Source organism: Columba livia, chromosome 3 (assembly GCF_036013475.1).
Source record: "Columba livia isolate bColLiv1 breed racing homer chromosome 3, bColLiv1.pat.W.v2, whole genome shotgun sequence".
NCBI classification, from domain to species: Eukaryota; Metazoa; Chordata; class Aves; order Columbiformes; family Columbidae; genus Columba; species Columba livia.
The window spans coordinates 74,530,020-74,550,390 of NC_088604.1; the positions used below are offsets into that span (position 1 = coordinate 74,530,020).

At 40.7% G+C, this 20,371-nt stretch overlaps 1 protein-coding gene across 14 annotated transcripts in view; it reads left to right on the forward strand.

The window, feature by feature from the left end:
- The first annotated feature begins 5,680 nt into the window (after positions 1 to 5,680).
- Positions 5,681 to 20,371, forward strand: part of AFDN (afadin, adherens junction formation factor) — a 127,555-nt gene continuing 112,864 nt past the window's right edge. For 5 of the 14 annotated variants that reach the window (XM_065057651.1, XM_065057654.1, XM_065057666.1 and 2 more), the window contains exon 1: positions 5,681 to 6,144. In XM_065057651.1, coding sequence (XP_064913723.1) covers positions 6,034 to 6,144 — 111 coding nt within the window. In that variant the 5' untranslated portion in view covers positions 5,681 to 6,033. The remainder of the gene's footprint in view (positions 6,145 to 20,371) is intronic. The other 9 variants (XM_065057652.1, XM_065057653.1, XM_065057665.1 and 6 more) reach the window with 2 other exon arrangements.

Below are 20,371 nucleotides of genomic sequence, written 5' to 3' on the forward strand. Positions count from 1 at the left end.
AGGTTAATTACAAGGCCAAACACCCACTACATCTTGCTCAAAGAGACATGAAATGATTACACATTGTTGTAACTAATAGGCTAGTTTGGACCACTGATTGGAAAGCTACCCTCAATTTAAAAGAAATGTGTAATTTCTATCTAACTATCTTTACCATTTTTACAAATAGTGCCATATACCACAGGGAGATTAGCTAAATTTTTGGAGACAGGTGATGTCTGTTTATTTACTCTGTCGACTTGACAATTTTACATAGACTCCGTCTCTTCCTTTCCCTTCTCATGGTCAGCCAGTTCCTGGTCTTCGTTCAAGACACAGCAGTTTGGTAGAAAATACCTTAAAATAGAGATCTGCGATGAGAAAAACCCTAGAAGAAAGCTTTTGTGGTACGTGCAGCAGTTCTGAACTTTAACTGACTGTATTTAAATTATATGGGATAAGGCCAGGAGAGATCATCTGATAATCTAATGTGTATACCAGCCGTAAAATTTCTCCTCAATACCTCTATGTTGACAACAGCACACCCTGGGTAAAAAGAGTTTTCCAGAAAAGCACTCACTATTCATCTGAGGATGAATCCAGGAGGATCCCAGTTTTGGGCTGACATCAATTGCAGACCTCTAACTGGGACCCAATCCTCTTCCTGTGAGACAGGCTCCGGACTTCCAGGAGCTGTTCACCTGAAGACAACCATACACCTTGCTGAAGTCAACATGAATGCTCACATGCTCCAAGACAGTCAAACCCTTATTCACTTTGTTGAACATGGATCAAAGAACACTCTTCAGTAAAGACAGGACAATGGCTTTGTGTGTGCTGGGCCTATAAACACAAGTGTGCCTGAGCACTCTGTCTGGGCAGAGGACCCTACCTCGAATCCAGCTGCATGAGAAGAGCTTCCAGGCTCTTTTTCCACTGCTAAATTGTCCACTGGACCACTCCAACATCCAGATCCACTCCTTTGTGCCAAACCATCTCAAAGTTAAATTGTTAGCGTGGTCTGGCTATATGAACTGGGTAGCTCACAAACAACTCTTGGGCACGGACTAGAAGTCAGTACGTGCCAGGGTCTACTCCAGCAGGAAATTTGCATACAGCCACCCTGTTTTAGAGCTAAAACAATTTAAAACCATGGGGGTGGCCAGGCTAGGTCAGTTGGCTCTCAGGCTAGAGAAAGGCCCTTACACTGTTTAGTTCATTAGTACAAATATAACTTGATGGATCTTAATCCAAGAAGTGTTTATCACTAAATTACTTTGAGACATCTTCTATAGATAATCAAGCATTCTACTTAACAAAATTTTCTTGATAGTTTTTGTAATTCATCAATATATAAACCAAAAGGAAGATACATCTATTAAGACAGCTGACATTTATACAGTTTTGTGCTTCCCTCTCCCTAAAAATAGAGCGAGGATAATTGAACTGAAAACCTAAAGATTTCAAAAAATCAATTACATAACTTGCCACACTTGCCCTGTTTTCCCCTCTACTCCCCCTTTTACTTCTTTTATAAAGAGGTCAAGGTCATTAAATGTAAGGTTCTACATCCATACAGCAAGAAAAGTGGGATCTAAACATACAGTAAACATTTTTCATGCAGCATGAATTTGCCCACGTAGCCTATATGTACTATGTTTGTTTACCAATTAGGGTATGAAATTGACACTTTGATGTACACAGTGTGTGCAATTCACGGAGGTGAGATAATGGTGCAATGAAAAACTTCTTTTCTCTCCCTGAGTCATGTGTGTTTAGAGAGTCCAAAACTGCAGTCCTTAGTCTCGCTAATTTATTTACCTCAGTAGGTGTGTCGTCCATGTAAGGACTGCAGTTTGATGATCCAGGTTTGCAATGTTAATGTTGCTCTAACATATATTTTTGCATTGCATTAGGCAAAATTACAGCTCCGATACTTCTGCTCTAGCAATGCATGCACATTTGGGAAGCCATGAGAAGAGTTACTCTAATAATTACAGTCTTATCTATGAATCTATAACTTCCAATAGTGTGCTGATTTATACAGTGTGGCACTATACATTAGACGCATGCTGCCTCAGAAAATTAATGCTGCATTCTCACAACCATATGGGCAGCTGGCAAACAGCCAGGAGACCAGCAGAGCAGGACCCTACCTTGATGCAAACCTTCCCTGTGCAAGAGAACTGCCTGCATGAACTGCACCAGACAAAGAGCAGAAATAAAGGGACCCTGTATGATGTTGCTGCTTATAACCATCAGCTCCCCGAGCACAGATGTACACCAATATGATTAATGAGAGAAGCTGCACAGACACGACCCCCTTGCAGCAGGTAATCACACAGGCACCGCAATTCTTGATGTCTCAGAACAGAGAGGATTGCAAAGGCCTCCTTGTATATCTGTGTTTCTTATTTATGGATTTATCTGCTAGTTGTTTCGCTCACTTGAAACAAAGTTTAGCTTGCAAGCTCTACAGGGAAGGGCATTTATCTTATTTGTTCTGTGGAACGCATATTATACTTTGAGTGCTGAACAAACAATCACAATAATGGCTTACAGTAGCTTAGTTATCTTAAGCACTTTAAAAAAGAACACTGTTCAGTGAGGAAAGAAGTAAAAAACATTTTTCATTATCACTTGCAAGTAAAGCAGTTTTTGTTCTCTGTTCTTTTGCTTCGTTCACCCTATTATTTCTTATCAAGTACGTGATCATTTATAGAGTTAAATCAACCGCCACCAGCTTCAGTGGAACTATTTACAGGAATGCTGGGCTGAACTGGAAATTCCTCAAATAGGATTCTGTCTTCTCACTATGCAAATTATAAAAATCTGAGAAAGTGTACAGAGGAAAATTTAATTTACTGGTTTCAAGTAAATTTATGTAATACCTGAAATGGAAGATTCCTTGATGATAGCTCAAAAACACAATCCTGTTTATAATGTATTTTATGTGTATAATTCTTGGCATTCATTAATATCTCTGAATGTTTTTTACAACTCTTCACAGGAATCATGTCACTTTCTGGGCTTTACAGCAGCTGCTTTACTTCCCATTGAAATAGCCCTATGAAAAAAATAGGGACTGAAATGGAAGCAGCACACATTTTCCGCTGTAAACTACCTTGTACGCTATAATTTCATGCTTTATCTCTCTGCACACTAGCTTTTCCAAAGGAGATCAGGACTTATGCTTTATCGCCCACAGTTCAATTCCCATGCTTATTCTGTCCTGATGGTTCACCCAGACAGCTAAATTCTTGTCTACGATGATGACATTTGTCTGTTGATGGCAACAACTTGTTCTGCAGGTACAAGTGTGCCTGGTTTCTTTTAATACTGCTTCAGCACTGTCCAGCTCAGTGCAGAGCTAATCAGCTGCGTGGTCACTGCTGGTATCCGACCATCAGCAACATTTCCAGTTTTCCTGTCGCTACAGAAATACACTGCAGTGACTTGGGACTTGTGAGAAATGACATCCAAACATTATTAGCCTGCTCAGTTTTAGAGATTTATTTGTATCCAGACTGGAGTCTAGCTACAGTTCAGAAATGCTGACTAGCTGCAGTTAAAATAGAAATAAATAAATTCACAGCTGATTATATATACCACGTGGGTCCAGCACAGTGATAATTTTATTCCTGGTGCTCCCTGGCATTTGAAAACCCAGGCATGCCAGCAATGCTAAATCAATTACTTTTAGTAGCCAGTTTTACCAGAGCAACCACCTCTCTTCCCCAGGAAAAACAATTTTATCAATGTAGCTTGTAACAGCAAAATCATGATCTATGCATACCCTGTACCTAAAAGTCTCCTTCCTAACCCTGAAGTAATACAACCACCGGTTCTCATCCTGTATCTTGTACAATCCCATTTCACCAATATGCAGACAGAGCCAAGCATCTAAGTCACAACACCACTGCACAAATGTCATCTATGACAGAGCACACAGCTATGTGCCTGGCTTGTGGACTATTGCATCACAGATTTTACATAGTGTCTTGATCTTTGCAAGAACTGCCAGAACATCCAAAGTTGTCTGGTAGCACAATCTCTGGATATGGAAAAAAATACAGTCCCCTTTTTTTTTCTCCTTTTATGTAAGAAGAGTTATATTTGTGCTTTTTCCTTCTTCTCTCCACACTTCCAAAAGGAATACAGTATAGTTTTAATATAATATTACAGGAACTTGAGGTTTGTCCCCTTCTTCAAGTTCTCTAACGGCTTTCAGCACCTTCCAGAGTTTGGGACCCAAGAAATAGGATCTGTTCTGTCCTTGGGACTGTAAAGCTGTAACATAGCACAGTTACAGATGTAGGGCAAAAGTATAACTGACCTTCACCTGTAAAACCAGAACTGCTCGTACTTATACAGGAGTTATAATGCTGGATAAAAACAATAATTTAATTGCTTGATGTAGACAAGGCCTCTGAGGAATCTCCTTCTTCAAATAACCCAGCCAATCAAAACTTCATCAGCAAAACCCACACATCTGAACTCCCTCAGCAAAGAGGAACTTGAAATACTTCGCCAGGTACACTAAAAAGAAACAGCATTTCCCCCTTTTTAACCACCTGAAGAAACCAAAAAAAAGATACACACTCAGACAACCGAGTTCAAATATGATTGTTCAAGGTACTAAGTTCCAGAGCATGCCCGATGCAAAACAAATCAACCATCAAAGTATCAGGATCCATTACTTACTTTAGTGGGTTAAAAAACAAAGCCAAACCCCCAGAGCTGTACTGGACTACAGTCTATACAATGGGTGATGCCTCCTAGGAGCCAGCTGACACATTCGTGAGAAACCACACAAGTTATATGCCTAAAAACCATTAGAACACATCTGATGCTTTAACTTCATCTCAGGTGCATCTCAAGCTGTGGGAATTTCCGTCAATACAGTCTTTTTATACAATTCCTTTCATGCAGTGCTCCGAAAAGCCTCCATAAACATTGTTAAACACTGCAGCACCCGGGCGTTATTCTCGCTGTGCCGGGAAGGGCTGAGGCACAAAGGCGAGGTGCGGGCTGGAGGCCGCAGGGGGAGTGGCCTTGCCCTGCTCCCCCCGCCCCGGCCCTGCACCCTGACCCCTGCCCGCGGGCAGGGCGGGTTTCGGCAGGCAGGGCAGGGCAGGGTAGCGGGGACGCTCCCGTCCGCCCGCCCGAGCGCGGAGCGGGGCCGCACCAGCCTCCGCCCGCAGGGTCTTTGTTCCGGCGGCCGCGGCAGCCCAGGCCCTTTGTTGCTGCGAGCGCCCGACCGCGGCCCCCGCGCAGCAGCCGGAGCTCCCGCCGCCGCTCCCGCTGCCGGCGAGCAGCCTCCTGCCGGTAACCCGCTCCCCGCCGCGCCAACGGCCGCCGCGTGTCCCGGCCGCCGCCCCTCCCCCCAGGCTCGTTCACGGCGCGGAGGGACCCGCCGCACCTGGCCGCGCCCCGGCCCGGCCCCGCCGCCCCCGGCCCCCTCCCCGCGCCGCCGCGAGAGGGAGGGGAAGAGAAAGGAAGGGAAGGGAAGGGAGGGGAGAGGAGCAGCGGAGAGGAGAGGTGGGGGCGCCCTCCTGAGGCGCGCGGCCGCCGCCGGGAGGTGACGGCCGGCGAGAGCGCGCGCACGCGCCCCGGGAGAGGGCGGGCGGGCGGCCGGGCGGGGGCGCGCACGGGACGGTGTGTGAGGGAGCGAGCGAGGGGAGGGCGATACCGGGGCGGAGAAAGGCGGCGGCGGCGGCTTCGCAAGGCTCAGGACAGACGAGCGGGGACAGACACTGCCGAGCCGGGAGACACGGCGGCCGCCACCGCCGACGCGGGGCATCCTTCCTCCTTCCCGCCCTTCCCCCTTTCTCTTCTTCCTCGCCGTCCTCCGCGGCCGACCGCTATCGCCGGAGCGATCCCGGGGCGTTTTCGCGGCGCCCGTGCCGGCGGCGGCCGAGAGGAGAACCTGCCCCTCCCCTCTCCAACCGGGACTGAGGGACCCCGTGCTCCGTCCCCGCCTCCAACCCTCGCCGGGGCTCGGCGGAGAGGGCCCGGCCCCGGCTCGGCTCCCCGGCGGCGGGCTCGGCGAGGATGTCGGGCGGCGGCGGCAGCCGGGAGGAGGAGCGGCGCAAACTCGCCGACATCATCAACCACTGGAACGCGAACCGGCTGGACCTGTTCGAAATCAGCGACCCTACCGAGGTAAGCGACCCCACCGCGACCCCCCCGCCCGGGCCGGCTCGCTCCGCCACCCCCCCTCCTAGGGCCGCCCGGAAGGTGAGACACCGCGCCCGGGCCAGGCCGCACCCGCCTCCGGTCCGCGGTCAGCCTGCCCCCCTGGCCGGGGGCTCGGGCACAGGCCTCTCCCCCCTCTCCGTTAACGCGCGGCCCCCTGTGGCCGGGAAGAAGGCTCCGATTCTCGGCGGGGAGGGCCGGGGGGAGCCCCTTGCCGTGCCCGGAGCGGCTCGGGCGGAGGCAGGTTGTATCGGCCAGGGAGAGAAAGGGAACGCAAGGCAGGAGCCCTCGCCTCCCGCAGGCAATCCCGGCCCGACCCTGTGGGACAGGCGGCTCCTAGGCAGGAAACCCTCTGGGAGCTGGAGGTGGTGAGAAGGGGTGGGCAAGGGCGGTAATACAGAAGCTGCCCCCCGCTCGACCCCGAAGCGGGTTACCTCTGTGGGTTTTTTTTTTTTTTTGGTTTGCTTTTTCTTTTTTTTTTTTTTTTTGTCTGTGAGTTAATGAGAGCCTAGAGGCGGCTAGCAGAAGGACTAAAAACCCTGGCGCTTTCTGTTGTTGGCTGCTTGTTTGTTTCTTTAAATACTGAGCTTTGTGCAGAAGGCGCCTCTTACAAAGCAACCTGCTTCTACTTGAGCGGCTCTCGGGGCCGCTGGTGCAATCTCCGGGGGAGCTTCCCCAGGGCGTGACGGACGGAACGCCTTGGCTCGCTGTGTCCGGAGCCTGCCAGCCCTCCGTGCAAAGTAAATATCAGGAGCAGGCTCGTAGTCCTGAGTTCACATGTTGTACCGGAAAAACACAGCGGGTAATTTCTTCCTAATGAAATGGGTGTTTTTGATGGCTCAGAGAGGCTGGGTTTACTTTTATTTTTTTTATTATTTTTTTTTTAAAGTACTAGTCAAACCACACCCTTCCACTGCCCCTTGTCATGTTCTCTTTGGCGGGTTAGTGCTGTGCGGCGGGGGGGTGAGCCGGGGAGGCAGGTTACAGTCCTGTTCGTGTGTGACAGCGCGCTCCCTGCTCCGAGGGTGGAGGCTGATCGTGTGCGTGTTCCCGGGAAAAAGGAGGAAATTCACACTTGCTCGTGGACTGGCCCAGGTCCTGCTTGGTTATTAACAGAAGCCTCTGAGAAATCACGTTGTCTCGGTCTTGGAGCTTGCTCTTGTTTCTGCACACAGGTGCTGGCTGCTGGCATAGCCATGAGAAAGTCTTGACAGCAATTCTAAGATTATTCAGTCTGTGATAGCTTGCAATAATTGCTTTGGGTATTTTCAGTTCTGCTTGTTGCAAACTGTTTCCTGAATGCTAAGATGAGAAATTTCTGTGATTATTTCCCGCATCCTGCACTAATTTATAATAATTCGTCCTCGTTGCTTCTGTTGTTTGGGTTTTAACAATGTCATTTGTTGGCTGACGGTTGCTTGTTCAAAAGAGTGGGCTGATGCTAGCGAGAAGGAGCCTTCATGATTGTTTTGAGAACATAGCACAGTCTTTCTGGAATTGTAGGTTGACTGCTGTCTGTGGCTCATTTCATGTCCGATTAATGGATTTATCAGTTCCTAACATAATTTAACTCCAACCTATTTTCTTCTTGTTTATGGCAGATTGTGCTTCTGTAGTTTTGTTAGTAGTTTAACAAATCTTACCATTTTTTTAGGTCAGCCTTACATGTTTGTCATAATTAACTAGATGTTGCACAGAAGCTATCACCTTCATTATAGTTATTATGGAAAGAAATAGGAATTTTACTTGCATTAGCTCTGCAGTTCTGCAGTTTAAACCTCTGAACCTGTGTAGGAGCATGCTTCTAACTGTCAACAATGACACTTATTTCAGCTGAACGACTGATAGTAAAAATTAAGTGTATTCATATCTCTCTGAATGCTTGAGCTTTTTAGACTACTACTTCTAAAAATAAGGCTGCAGGTGCATCTGCAACAAACTGACAGTAGGTAACAGTTTTATAGCTAAGGTGTATTTTCCTTACAGATAATTACAAATGTTCACATTTTTCTCACTGTTATCCTGAGCTGACCCGAATTTGGCAGTATTTTCAACCCAGATGATGATGTGATTCACACGTGTACTGTTTATCAGCTTAAAGGAAAGCCTTTTCACTAGACTGCTTGAGAGCTGAGAATTGTCTGTTTTCTGTGCTTTTCCTGGCTCAGCTTGTCCATTGGGCATGTCTTGCTTTTGTAGGGGCCACAGCGAGAGTGGCACCAGTGAAGATGAAGTAACCTGAATATGACTATCGGTTGGGTGTGCCTGAGCTGGGTCAGACTGGATCAGATTGAACTGTTCAGACGTGGCTGTTGACAGTCTGGGTTAACTTTGCAGCTGGCATGTGCCCGTACTGCAAACTGTCACCCAGGAGCTTCTGGTCGTATACATCATGTTTAGAATATCAAGAGTCGATGCCTTATAGTGATTCTCCAGGCATTTCTTCAGTGTAAACAATCTGGTTTAAGTGACTTATCTTTTAAGTTTCCTATAGAGAGAGAATAGGATTTTCCAGAGGAGCTGATCACTTCCTTAGTAGTAGGGTCTCAGGGAGGTTTATATATTCAAAAAAGAAAAGGAAGAGTGAAATCTAGCGTAAATTGACCAGAATTCTAACAGTATAGCTTAGGCAGTGACAATGAAAGCTATTTGTGTGTGACCTACTAGATGGACCTTGATGTTAGTTTGAAACGTCTAATTCTTTGGTGAGACAAAATTGTTTAAGTCCATTGAGTACTCATCACCTTAATGGAGAGCATAAAATGTGACTTGTTTTGGAACATATAGAGTAGGATTTTGGAAGTGATTTAAAGGTGTGGGTTTTTTTTGTGTTTTTTTTTTTTTTTTTTTTTTTTTTTTGTTTTGTTTTGTTTTTTTTTCAGAGAAGTGCTTCATAAAACAAATCAGTTTGAATTCCTGTGAATATTACATGGTGTAGACTAGTCCTAAGGGATTAAAGATCCACTTGTCTACTTGCCTCTTTTGAGAGTTAGGCACAAATTATTCCTTGAAGTATATTTCCTGTAAGATATTGAAAAGCAAGAGCCCTGGGTAGGGCATGTTGTAGAGTTCATTACAAACTTTTTCTTAACTTGTGTGATGTGAACAGTTAACTAAGTCATTCAGTGCTACTTTTCTCCGGCAAAACAGGGATGAAGGGAACTTTCTGTTCCGTGCTCAAGGTTGGATATTCCTCTGTCTGTATCCCATGTGAAAAAGATTGAACACTACTTAGGTGGGAGGGTTTCATATCTTCCCTTATGCTTTCACTGAAGTCAAGTATGGACTCATACTTGAGAGCAAGACCTAACTTTGTTAGGTATTTACCTGTTTTAACACTTGTTGCTATCCTGATTTATCTTTTAATAGTTTGCATTGTTTTAATTTAGAAAATTTTTTTTGATTCAGACGGTAGCTCAGGGAGAAGCTCTGTGGCTTGAGAAATTTATAAATGGACAAACCCAGACCTCTGTTTTTTAAAGTTTTAGTTAATACCAGTTAAACTCTAGTGGTGTCAGGAGTGGTGTTAGGTACAGACTTTTGGCTCTTTAATGTTGGTACTAATTTAAACTTGATTAAACTCTGCTGTATCTACTTCAAATGATGAGGTAGCTACTCACTTTTGCAATTCTAAAGAAGATACAGAAGGTTTTGGGGAAATGTGGAGTGAAGCGAAGCATGTTTTTCTTTGTAGATAAACCAGCAGCAAAATTCGAAATGAAGCAGTATGTTAACCCTTTTCTTTAAATGCATTTCCCCTTTCCAGTCTACTTTATCCTCACTCTTGTTCCAAGTATTACCAAGTTTTTTGGATGCTTTTAATATTTGGCTTGCTTTTTCCGTGTTGTTGTTGTTTTGTTGTTTTGTGTTCCCCCCCCCCCCCCCCCCCAAGGATATAAACACAGTAAAAAGACTTCAGACCTTTTGCAGTAGGAGATAAATTGGTCTTTTGATCTTGATTTAAGTCTAGGATGATTATAGTACCCAAGTTTTCAAAAAGGAATAGGTTTGAATTTATGTTTTGGTAGCAAGTAGATACAGTTGTTCAGAAGCTTGTAGAAAGGAAACGATTTGCGTTTATACACTTTCACCTTTGCCCCTACCTCTGCAATGAAAGTGCTTACTGGAATTAAGTGATTAATTACATAAAATAACTGCATATGGATGTTTTAGGGGAGAGCAAGGAATGCAAAGGCACTGCAGACTAGTGCATTTATCACTGTCAGATTAAATATGAATCTTCCTGAAAGCATTTAAGATTTGTTGATTTAAGATGCCATATGTGAACTAGGCATTATAATTGTTGATCTTGATGACAAAGTAAGGTTTCATCTTTAATATACATTTTGGTAACTGCATAAGAGAGGAAGAGGAGTGCTGTGCTTTTCTGAACACAGTTTCTGGGTTAGGAATGTGAATTGCATTTAATTTTTTGAGAAAGACACTTTTTAGAACAGGGTTTTTCTGATAGTTCCCCAAGGGCTTGGGGATTGTTGTCAGAAACATGATCTGTTGTAGTTTTGTTTTCTGATAGAGAAAGCTGTTCTGAACTGATCTAACATACTTATGTGTTAATAAAAGTAGAAAAGTCTAATCAAAAAGCTTGGAGAAACAGCATGTTTGCATTAAGAATTGCTGCTAATAGAATACTTAACATTTAAATGGTCATAGTTTAAAGAAGGAGGAATTTGGAAGGTGTTTATGGCTACTTGATTTTTTTTTTTTTTTTTCTGAAAATCCCTTGTATAGGCTTTACAGCAAGGTATTAGGAAAAACTCTATAGAATGAAAGTGTTTTTTGGTGGTGGTTGTGTGGTTTTGTTTTGTTGCTGGTTTTGGGTTTTTGTTTGTTTTTGTTTTTTAAATGGACTTCCCGCTGTTCTGGTGTGTTATATGTTTGGTCTAGTCAGTATGTTTTAAATTCTTTTTGCTGGCCTTTAAATACAAATAAGCAAACAAAAAATGTTACACAGTGACAGGATACTTAAAAGTTGATGCAATTTTTGTCTTTATTCTTTGGGTTGCAATCTGATTCTGGTTCATTAAATGTCATAGGGAACACTGATAGGTGACATAAAATTGTCTTTTCAAAGTAGTTATGCAAGCTTGTTATTTAAGTGTAGTTAAAGCAATAAGAATTAGGAATCTTTTGGGAATCTGCAGCAGGTTTAAAACCTATCTGCATTTTCCTCACCTATAGGCTTTTAAAAATCTGGCTCTGAGACTTTAAAAGGACTCATGTTTTAAGAATGGGATGACTATGCCCATTGTATTGCTGGTGAACTTGGTAGTGGAAGTGCAAGTCTGGAGGCAGGGAAACATCATATATATGGTAGAAATGCTTGTGTTTTCTCCACACATTGGATTTTACAGCTCTCAGTGGTTTTAACTAGTACAACTCTGCAAAGCATATAGATATCCAGAAGCTGATGAATATATCTGAAAATACTGTCTTTTTAAGTGTACCAAACCTATGATGTGGAAAACAAATTCTCTCTGCAACACATGTTTAAACCAATATTTAGACAGTCTGGAAAGGTGTCTTGTAACCTTTAAGGACTAGTGCCTGCACTTTTTAATTAGTAGAATATTTTCCAATAATTAATATCGCTAAACAGGCACAGTTCAAGAGGAGATAAAACTGGAGTCTGAGTTCTAGTTCTGCATTGAAATGACTGGAGAAAAGACCTCATAGGACACAGGTCTGCTCATTTGCATCAAAAGGGCTGTTTGGAGACCAGTTGAACTGAGTAAAAGTGAATAGTCTGTCTTTACAAATGAAATATAATCACTGCTATCTAGAGAGCAATAAGAAGTTTGAATTAAGATTTTGACGACAATCTACAGACAACATCATGGCATGAAAATATTTCTAGGAAGAAGCTTTATACTGTGCTTTTAATATTACTTGTGTAAGTTATTTCTTGATTTGCTGGCTAATTAGGTCCATACAGTTCAGACATTCCAGCTTTAAGAATTCCCTCCTGATGTGTGAATCTGTTTCCTGCCTAAAATGCCATTGACAAGCATTATTTTTCAGTTGAAATAAACCCTAGTCCTCTGGACATGTTAGGGATTTCCTTTTTCACAACTGCTGCCCTTTTTTTTTTTTTTTTTTTTTTCCCCACAAACTATTTCTTTTAAAAAGGTTAAAACAATCTGGATGGAACACACTTCCATGATTTTGGGGGAAAACCTTCCTTTATAATGAATAAAATTTTTCTTTCATATCTAAGAAATATTCCTCTAAATGGGGTAAAAAAAATTAAAATGTAACTGAAAGGTGTTAAAAATTGAAACAACCTGGTGTTTGTGATAAGGATGTAGATCATAAGAAACCATTCTGAATTTGTCTTTGTGTCAGTATTAGTTTGAAGAGTTGCTTTGTTACAAATGAAGGGAGATGGATTGTGGCTATGCGAAAATAAGTGTTGCATAAAGAATAGCTTCTGGTTTTGGCCAGTGGGTCTGATGAAGGTGGAATTGAAAATCAGTGTGAAGTAATAAACTGAATGTTATGATAAACTTAAGTGAAGTCAAATTTAGCAGATATTCCAGGTAAGTAAAGAAGTATTTGCTCTCCCTTTCAAAATGAACTTTGTGCTAATGGAAGGCTATTCTGAAGTATATTTGGGTAAAGCACTATGTAGGTCATTCTTGATTTTTGGCTAGGAAGAATATTTACATCTAAAATATATTTTGAGTGATGCTTATTCCAGTGAATAGAAATGTATGGGATTTTTCTTTTAACTTGAGAAAAGGCCAGAGCTTGCTAATTTCTGCTGTTAGGTTGTTACGTTGATTTTGAAGATATTTTCTGCTCACAATGTTAATTTTTACATTAAAAAATCGGCTGCCAGCAGTTAAATGCAATAACAATTTAAGAGGATAAGGGGGTTTGCTTTTTTTTTTTGTTTGTTTTTAACTGGATATAAAATCCCAACAATTAATGATATCAAATGATATCAGTTTACTGTTAAGCAAGGTATACACATTAATTATGTTTCTTGAGTAGTTTACATGAAGATAAGTGAGCAACATGTTGCATTATGTTTAGCTCATAGAGGAGTCAGTAATTGCTGTATAAACAACTAATGTGGGGTTTCTCCTGTCTAGTTTTGTGCATTAAGATTGGAAATGATAAATGTTGAATGCACATGTCCCTGGAAATTCTTTTAGGTTTGTGTAAAAACAGAGTACAATAAATCTGTCTTTCTGGATGGAATGAAGATCATTAAAAGTGAAAATGCACAAGGACTATTGCGTTTGCTGATTTGTTGAGTTTCCTTGAGTAGCTGTTTGAACATATGTCTCTTAATGCCAGGTCAACTCTCAGGTAAATATTCTAGAACAGGTTTTGTGTAATACAGCACTAGTTGCTATAGGGTGGTAGCAAACTGAAACAAAAGTGATACTCTATGTTAATGGACCCATGGTGGGTCTTTTCTTTTTTTGTTCATTGTTTTTATTGATACTTTATGTTGTGCTCTGTTGTAACTAGAACTAAGGAATGTAAAAGTTCTCACAGTCACTTACTACCTAGTACTAGATTACAGTTTCTTGACAAACTGTTTTAAGGCTTTCCCTTGGTGAATTGTGTCCAAGGGCATGGCTGGTTTACTCTGCAGTGAAAGCACCTTCATAGTGGGGAAGAAATGAAAGAATGAGTTGTCTGGCAACAATATTTATTTGGCCAACAAAGTATGTTGCCCATAGCAGTATCTGTGAACTAAAGTTTCAGTGCCTAGATTTTTGAGGCACCCCGTGAGCTGTTCCATAGAGCTTTCTCTGTCAGATGAGTTGTCTTGTCAGTCCATATTCGTGTATTTTCTTACAGACAGATACACAACTTAACTGTAGTGCTATACTTTTATACATATATTGTATTGCTCACAAAACCCAGTGGAAGATCAGAATCCCCCTTCCTAATGAAGATGAGTGGCTTTTGCATAACCGACAGCTGGACAAAAGAGTTCAAACAGCAAAGAAACCTTCCCCCAATGGTCACAACAAGGAAAGGTTTCCTTCCCTCTTCCCTCTCAGAAGGTGCTCTACTTTGAGCAATATGTCAGCTTGAAATTAAAAAGGGCACTTAGCTGTTTTGTTGTTGTTCTCAGTTTTAGTAAAAATATTTATTCAGTGTTCTTAATTTAAAAAATACCAGGACAATGCTGTCTGTGATGCAGTGTCCTCCTGGACAGGAAGATGTTTATGTGGAAACAAACCAAATTGTACCAAGTTGTGTTTCAGAAAATTTTGCATTGATAAAATGGTCTTTATATTATAATTTTTTATGTTGAGAAATCTGGCTTGTATTCACTTTCCATGTATGGTTCAATAATATTTACTGCGTTCGGATCATATCCAAGCATTGCATATTTCTTCTAGAATGCTGGGCGTTTTATTGAGAAACATGTAAGTTGTTTCCATTTAAAGTGATAGCCTTACTGAACATGAATACTAGTTATTTTCACTGTGGACAGAATTGCAGTTTTAAAATAATTCTTTAATACTTTATTTATTATGGCTATTAAAAGACTAGGATAAATTGTTTTTATATCAGGAAAAGGAAAATAATTTGAAAATTGTGATGGAAAGACAATGTTTACTAATGAAAACAACGCTCAATTCTGTTAATTTGTTTTAGTGGATTGCCTATTATGTCTAATGTTTGCTGTATAGTGAGGAAACTCAAAAGTGAAATTACTTGAGATTTTGCGATCAAATCCTTTAGCTTTGTTGAAGCCTTGAAAATAAAAAAAAAGCCAAACAACTGTTTCCTTCTTCAAAAACTGGTGAAACAACCTAACAAAGCCCTTTGTTTTGTGAAAGAGATGTATTGGAATACTCTTGGTAAAGTCTCCAGAAATGCTGAAAAACAAGAATGTTTTAGTTGTTACCATAGTGCAACAAAGACTATTTCAATAAATTCAGCTTTTATGCCTATAACAAACTGTTTTCAGGCAGATAAGGACTGATATGTAGGCTACACACAAAAAAAAAGTGAAGAGAACAACGAAGTAATTTTATGCACTGACTGTTGGCAGATTCACTGGAGCCATCTACAAGCATCTGAAGACCAAACCATCTCAAAGTGATGAAATTGTTACAGTCCCAGGAAATGCTCAAGACACGAGCTGGGTTTGCCGCCTCAGGTGTTCTAGCTATTTAATAGGGAAAAAAATGTGGAAGAAAAGAGAGATTGTAAATCTTGACAAAGGTTCTAGGATAGAGAGAATGAAAAATCTGACTCAGTATCTTAAGTATTAGTAGTTCTGAAGGAGTTACTAATGCTTGCTGTTGGAAATAAATAGTTTGCAGTCTACTACAAGCTCCAGAATACTTTTGTTTCACACTTTGCCTTCTCACCTGCATTAAGATGAAGCGTGAGCTCAGAAAATCAGTGCATCACATTTATGAAAGATAAGCCAAATTTGAAAACTTCGCCCTCTTAAAGCAGTCTTCATTCGTCTTGAGTGATAAGTGTCAAGTGGCAGCACAGAACTTGGATAGCATCATGCCAATGTGAGACAGTCAGGTACTGAAGGAAAGTATTGTACAACACTGGTTGTGGCAGTCTGAAGTTCGTAAAAAACCTATTGAAACTCAGCACTTACCTTAAGTGTCTGTCTTCTCTTCAGTGTTCCACATTTATCTCCAGGTCTTTGAGTATCCTTGTGTGCATGGATGGTCGTAAATATCCACGTATATCATTATAAATGCATTGATATATCTCTCTCGGTAAACCTGCCTGTGTAGAACCCTTCTCGTCCATGCTTTCCACACACACTCTGCTCCCAAAATTTCAAACCCACAGCCTTAAACCAGACACCTCAATTTTCTACTTAGGGTGAAAAAAAAAAATGCTGATTACAACAGTCTGCGGATGTGATCATCCTGCTACATAGGCTTCAGAAAGATTCCAGGAGCATAACTTTAGGATTATCTGGCTTTGTCAGTAGCTTCCTGTGAGGTTACTGATCAACCAGCCCTTCAGCACATGCCAGGTGGACCTTGGAGTTTGGAAGGGCCGAACCGTTGCAGTCAGGCCTCTTTATAACCAGCTAGTCCCTGTGCTGATGGTGGCTCTGACAATGGGGTTTTCTTCTAAGGGAGTGGGGAGAAAAAGGTTTATTGCTTGCTTGCTGTACTATTATAACCATACAAATTTTTTGTTATTTTGAGAGGATTCAGTCTTCTAATACACCATCAGCTTGAGTATCATCTGTTCTGGGTACCTGCTAGGTAGAGACAAAATGAGTTTTCTGGATTAACCTTGCACTGAATTCCTCAGCTGGTGAGAAGGCAATCTTGTACCAAGGGGAAAAATTCCTTCTTAACTAACTCAAAGGTAATGAGCATGGTACTCACAGCAGGTAGAGCTAAATTTAGCCAAATCCTGAGGATAAACAGGGTATTTCTTTATGGTGCAAAACGGCCAAGGCAATTGCTCTGATTCTTGATACATGTGCCTTTTTCCTTGCTCCAACTCCCTTCCAAGGTGGTAGTAGTAGTATAAATCTACAGTAGTAGATTCAGTAGTAGTATAAATCTACAAGTAGGGTGATACCAGCATATTTTTGATACCTTTATACTTTTAATTTTTCAAGTAAAATATTGAAGAGCACTGTTCTTTAGTATGGGTAATAGATGCATAAGTAATCTGAAGCCTTTTACACTTCAACAGCAGTAAAAGAGGATGTGTAGTTTCACATGTATGTATGTACTCTGGTCTGTAGCCACTTCTTCACCCACCTCTCAGCACTTCTGAAACACAGAAAGAAAGCTGGGAGTGTTGACCGTCTTCCTCCAGTCCCTGTCATCTGATTGCCATCATGGGGATTGTCTTCTGAAACACAGAACTGTCCCCCTTGGATTCTCTGCCAGCTCTCCAGTGCTGTGATGGGTTTTTTTGCTGCTGGTGTCTAGCAGTTGCTTTGAGCTGATCCTTACCACTTCTACAGCATCCAGAAGTGCTGAATAGCAGCAGTTAGGTTTGTGTGTTGATATCTACTGCAGCTTTCAAAAACATTTGTGAACTATTTCTCTGCCTTATCCTCCATCCCTGATGTCCATCAACGTAAATTTCATTAAATGTTGACAACATTTTAATTGATTCTTAGTTTATTTCAGAAGTTTCCATATTTACATATGTGAAATCAATGTCACAATGAAAAAATTTTTGATAAGTTTAGGTTTGGTGAAGCTATCTGCATTTGCTGGGAAAAGCTGCTTGCTTACTGTATGCAAATGGACTCTTTTTTATGACTGAGCTTTCCTCTTTATATATGCCAGTTCAAAATAGTAGTCTGACTTTTTCCTAACATTGACTATTGATCTAAACCAGTTTTGTAGTAGAACATACGCGATAAGTTTCTTATGTAACGAGCAACTTTGAATCTACTTTTTGAAAGCCTGCAATGCTCAGTCAAAAATGTTTGGAATCCAGTGATATTACTTGATTTATTTATTTATTTTTTGCAAGATGATATTAAACAAGATGAGATTATTTAGATAATACTTCACTTCTACTTGTGTGTAGCTGTAGCTTATTCTTAAACTGTGTTCGTATAAAAGACATCTAGCATTCTCACTTTGTTAGAATGTCTCTGGGACAGTGGGACAGTAAAACAGCAATGCAAATACATGAAGTAATGTGTTGAAAACTGTGTTGTAAATTTGGATATTACAGAGCCAGAAAGAGAAGCCAGATTTTTATGTGTGTACAGTTTCCTCTTCACTGGGTCATGCTAATTTCAGATTTTGCCTTATAAAACAAAGGATGAAGAGAGGGATTTACTCACATGTAGGGTGCCATAACACCAGTACAACATCCACAGTTTAAATCTTGAACTGATGTGTATAGGATAGCAAATGATATATATATGGCCCCTTTTCTCTGTTTGGTGCCTGCATACAGTGAGAAGCTGTTTATGTATCTCCGTAGAAAACTCGGTTAATTTCAATCCTTGGTTTTATTTTTATGTTTCAAAAATAAAAAATATCTAATATACCTGAGACTGCCTCATCTCAGTAAATAAGTAACTCATGTTTTGAACTTGATGAATAATTTCTCTTTTCCACATGTGTAACTTTCTGGTATTCAAATTGTTAGAAAGCTTATAAACCATTAGTTAAGACAAGTATTTGTGGATTATTAACATTCTTAAAGTGAATACTGAATACAGAAGAAATTCAAAATCTCCAAGTGCTTTGCCATAATAATAATAAAAAAAAAATCTTGAACTAGTTACTCAAAGTACCTAATCCTAAAGAAAGCTTGTTTCTCATTGTAGATAAAAATTAAAAATACACATCACAGATAATATGCTCTGAACTAAGAATATGTAAAATGTGCATGGGTTTTTGTTTGGTTTGGGGTTTTGTTTGGTTGGTTTTAGCCTGGAAAAGTTTACTGTCCTCAGTAGCAGAGAAACTAAACAGTAGCCAGCACACATATCACACTGGGAGAGATTATTGGTCATTAATTAAATAAGAGGAAAAGACAGTAGAGGCTCCTTATTTTCATTTTTAAACCCTTTTCCAGTTCAGTCTTTACTTCTTGACAGATTTTTTTTTTTTTTTTTTTTCCCTTTTGGGTCATCTTTTCATATTCTTGTGAAATACTCCCTCAGTAATGAGATGGTAGACCTCTTTTATGGTGTAACTTTTAATCTATGTTAATCCTGATTTGCTGCAAAGATTCTTTGGGTAATATCACCTGTTAAAGCCTAAACTGTTTCCCAGGGAGTCAGAATATACTTTAAATCTTGCATGGTAATATCACTTATGCCTTCATTAACTATGTTTTAATATCTGAGTAAGCCAAACCAAGTTACGAAATGCCTTTGTAATCTGAGCCTGTTTAAACTTGAAATACTTCTGTTCACGTTTAATCATCTGCATTAATGTTTGTATTGTAATTTGTCCTTGGTCTATGTGCCACTGAAATGACAGCCCCTTGATAAGAATAAAATTAAGGTTATTTGATAGAATTGTGTTTTAGAGCAGGATAATACTTGAAAATAATCAACCAATTCATTTTGTGGGAGTTTTTTTGCAATGTAGTGATGACAAATGAAAGGTGGGAATTTTTTAGGTGGAGTTAACACACAAGCCGTGTCACTGGCTGCAAAACTGCCTCTTGGGCAGAAGTGCAGGACTTGCTGAGAGTAAGAATTTGTGCCCAGTTCAGGGGCAAACACGTCCTTGTGGTGACTCCTGATTAACGCAACTGCAGAGACCAGTTTTGTTAGCCAGTGCTCCATGATAGAAACAGCGATTTGTTGTCTTCTAGAAGATATCCTTAAAATAGATCTGGTAGTGCTTTTTTAAAACATAGCTCCTTTTCTAATCAAATTGCTATTTGAAGAGCAAAATGAGCACGTATGTGGATGGATTCCCCAGTGCAAAGTTACGTGCCTGACTGGGGAAGTGCTTTTCACTTTGTTATTTTAAATTCTAAAAATCATGTATATCTTTTCTGTATATATGAGACATCTTATAGAAGACTTAAATGCTGCAAATTACAAAGGAAAGTTTACTTCCATATATTGAAAGGCTTAAATTGCGTTTTTGGACTGGAAAGCATTACAAGCATTTTTTGCCTAAGGCTGTAGTGTATTTCAGAGGGTTGGAATTTAAGTAGTTAACAAATTTTAGTAAAAAAAAACTAACAAAACAAAAAAACCCCACCACCACCAACAACAAAAAGAAAACCAAAAACCAAACAACATCTTGTCTTATTTTAATAAAAATGCATCTGCTGTAGACTTGATTATTGTCAAAAGCTGCTCTTTGAGATCACTTCCTTCTTGAAACAAGCGTGGAAACTTTCAGTACTTAGTCATGTAAACCTTCCTGACGATGAAGAGCAGGTAGCCTTTGGCACAGGGAGGAATTGCATGTCTAAGCTCAGTACTTCTTGATCACAACTTAAAAATGAATGGGTGCTGGAATTACCATTTCTGACTCTGATGTTGCAAATTAGTCCATCTTGCTTTATTAGTGTGGGTCTGTACAAACAGAACAGCTTGCAAAATGGAGACTTATTTTCTTCTAGGGAAAATTATACCTGCTCCTTTTTGTTGTTCAGCAGAACCTCTGAAAAATTTTGCTTTGGAGAAAAAATGTTCTATTTCTCTTTGTTTACCTTTAGCAATTTCAGACACTATATAGCTTAAAATTTTAGGCTG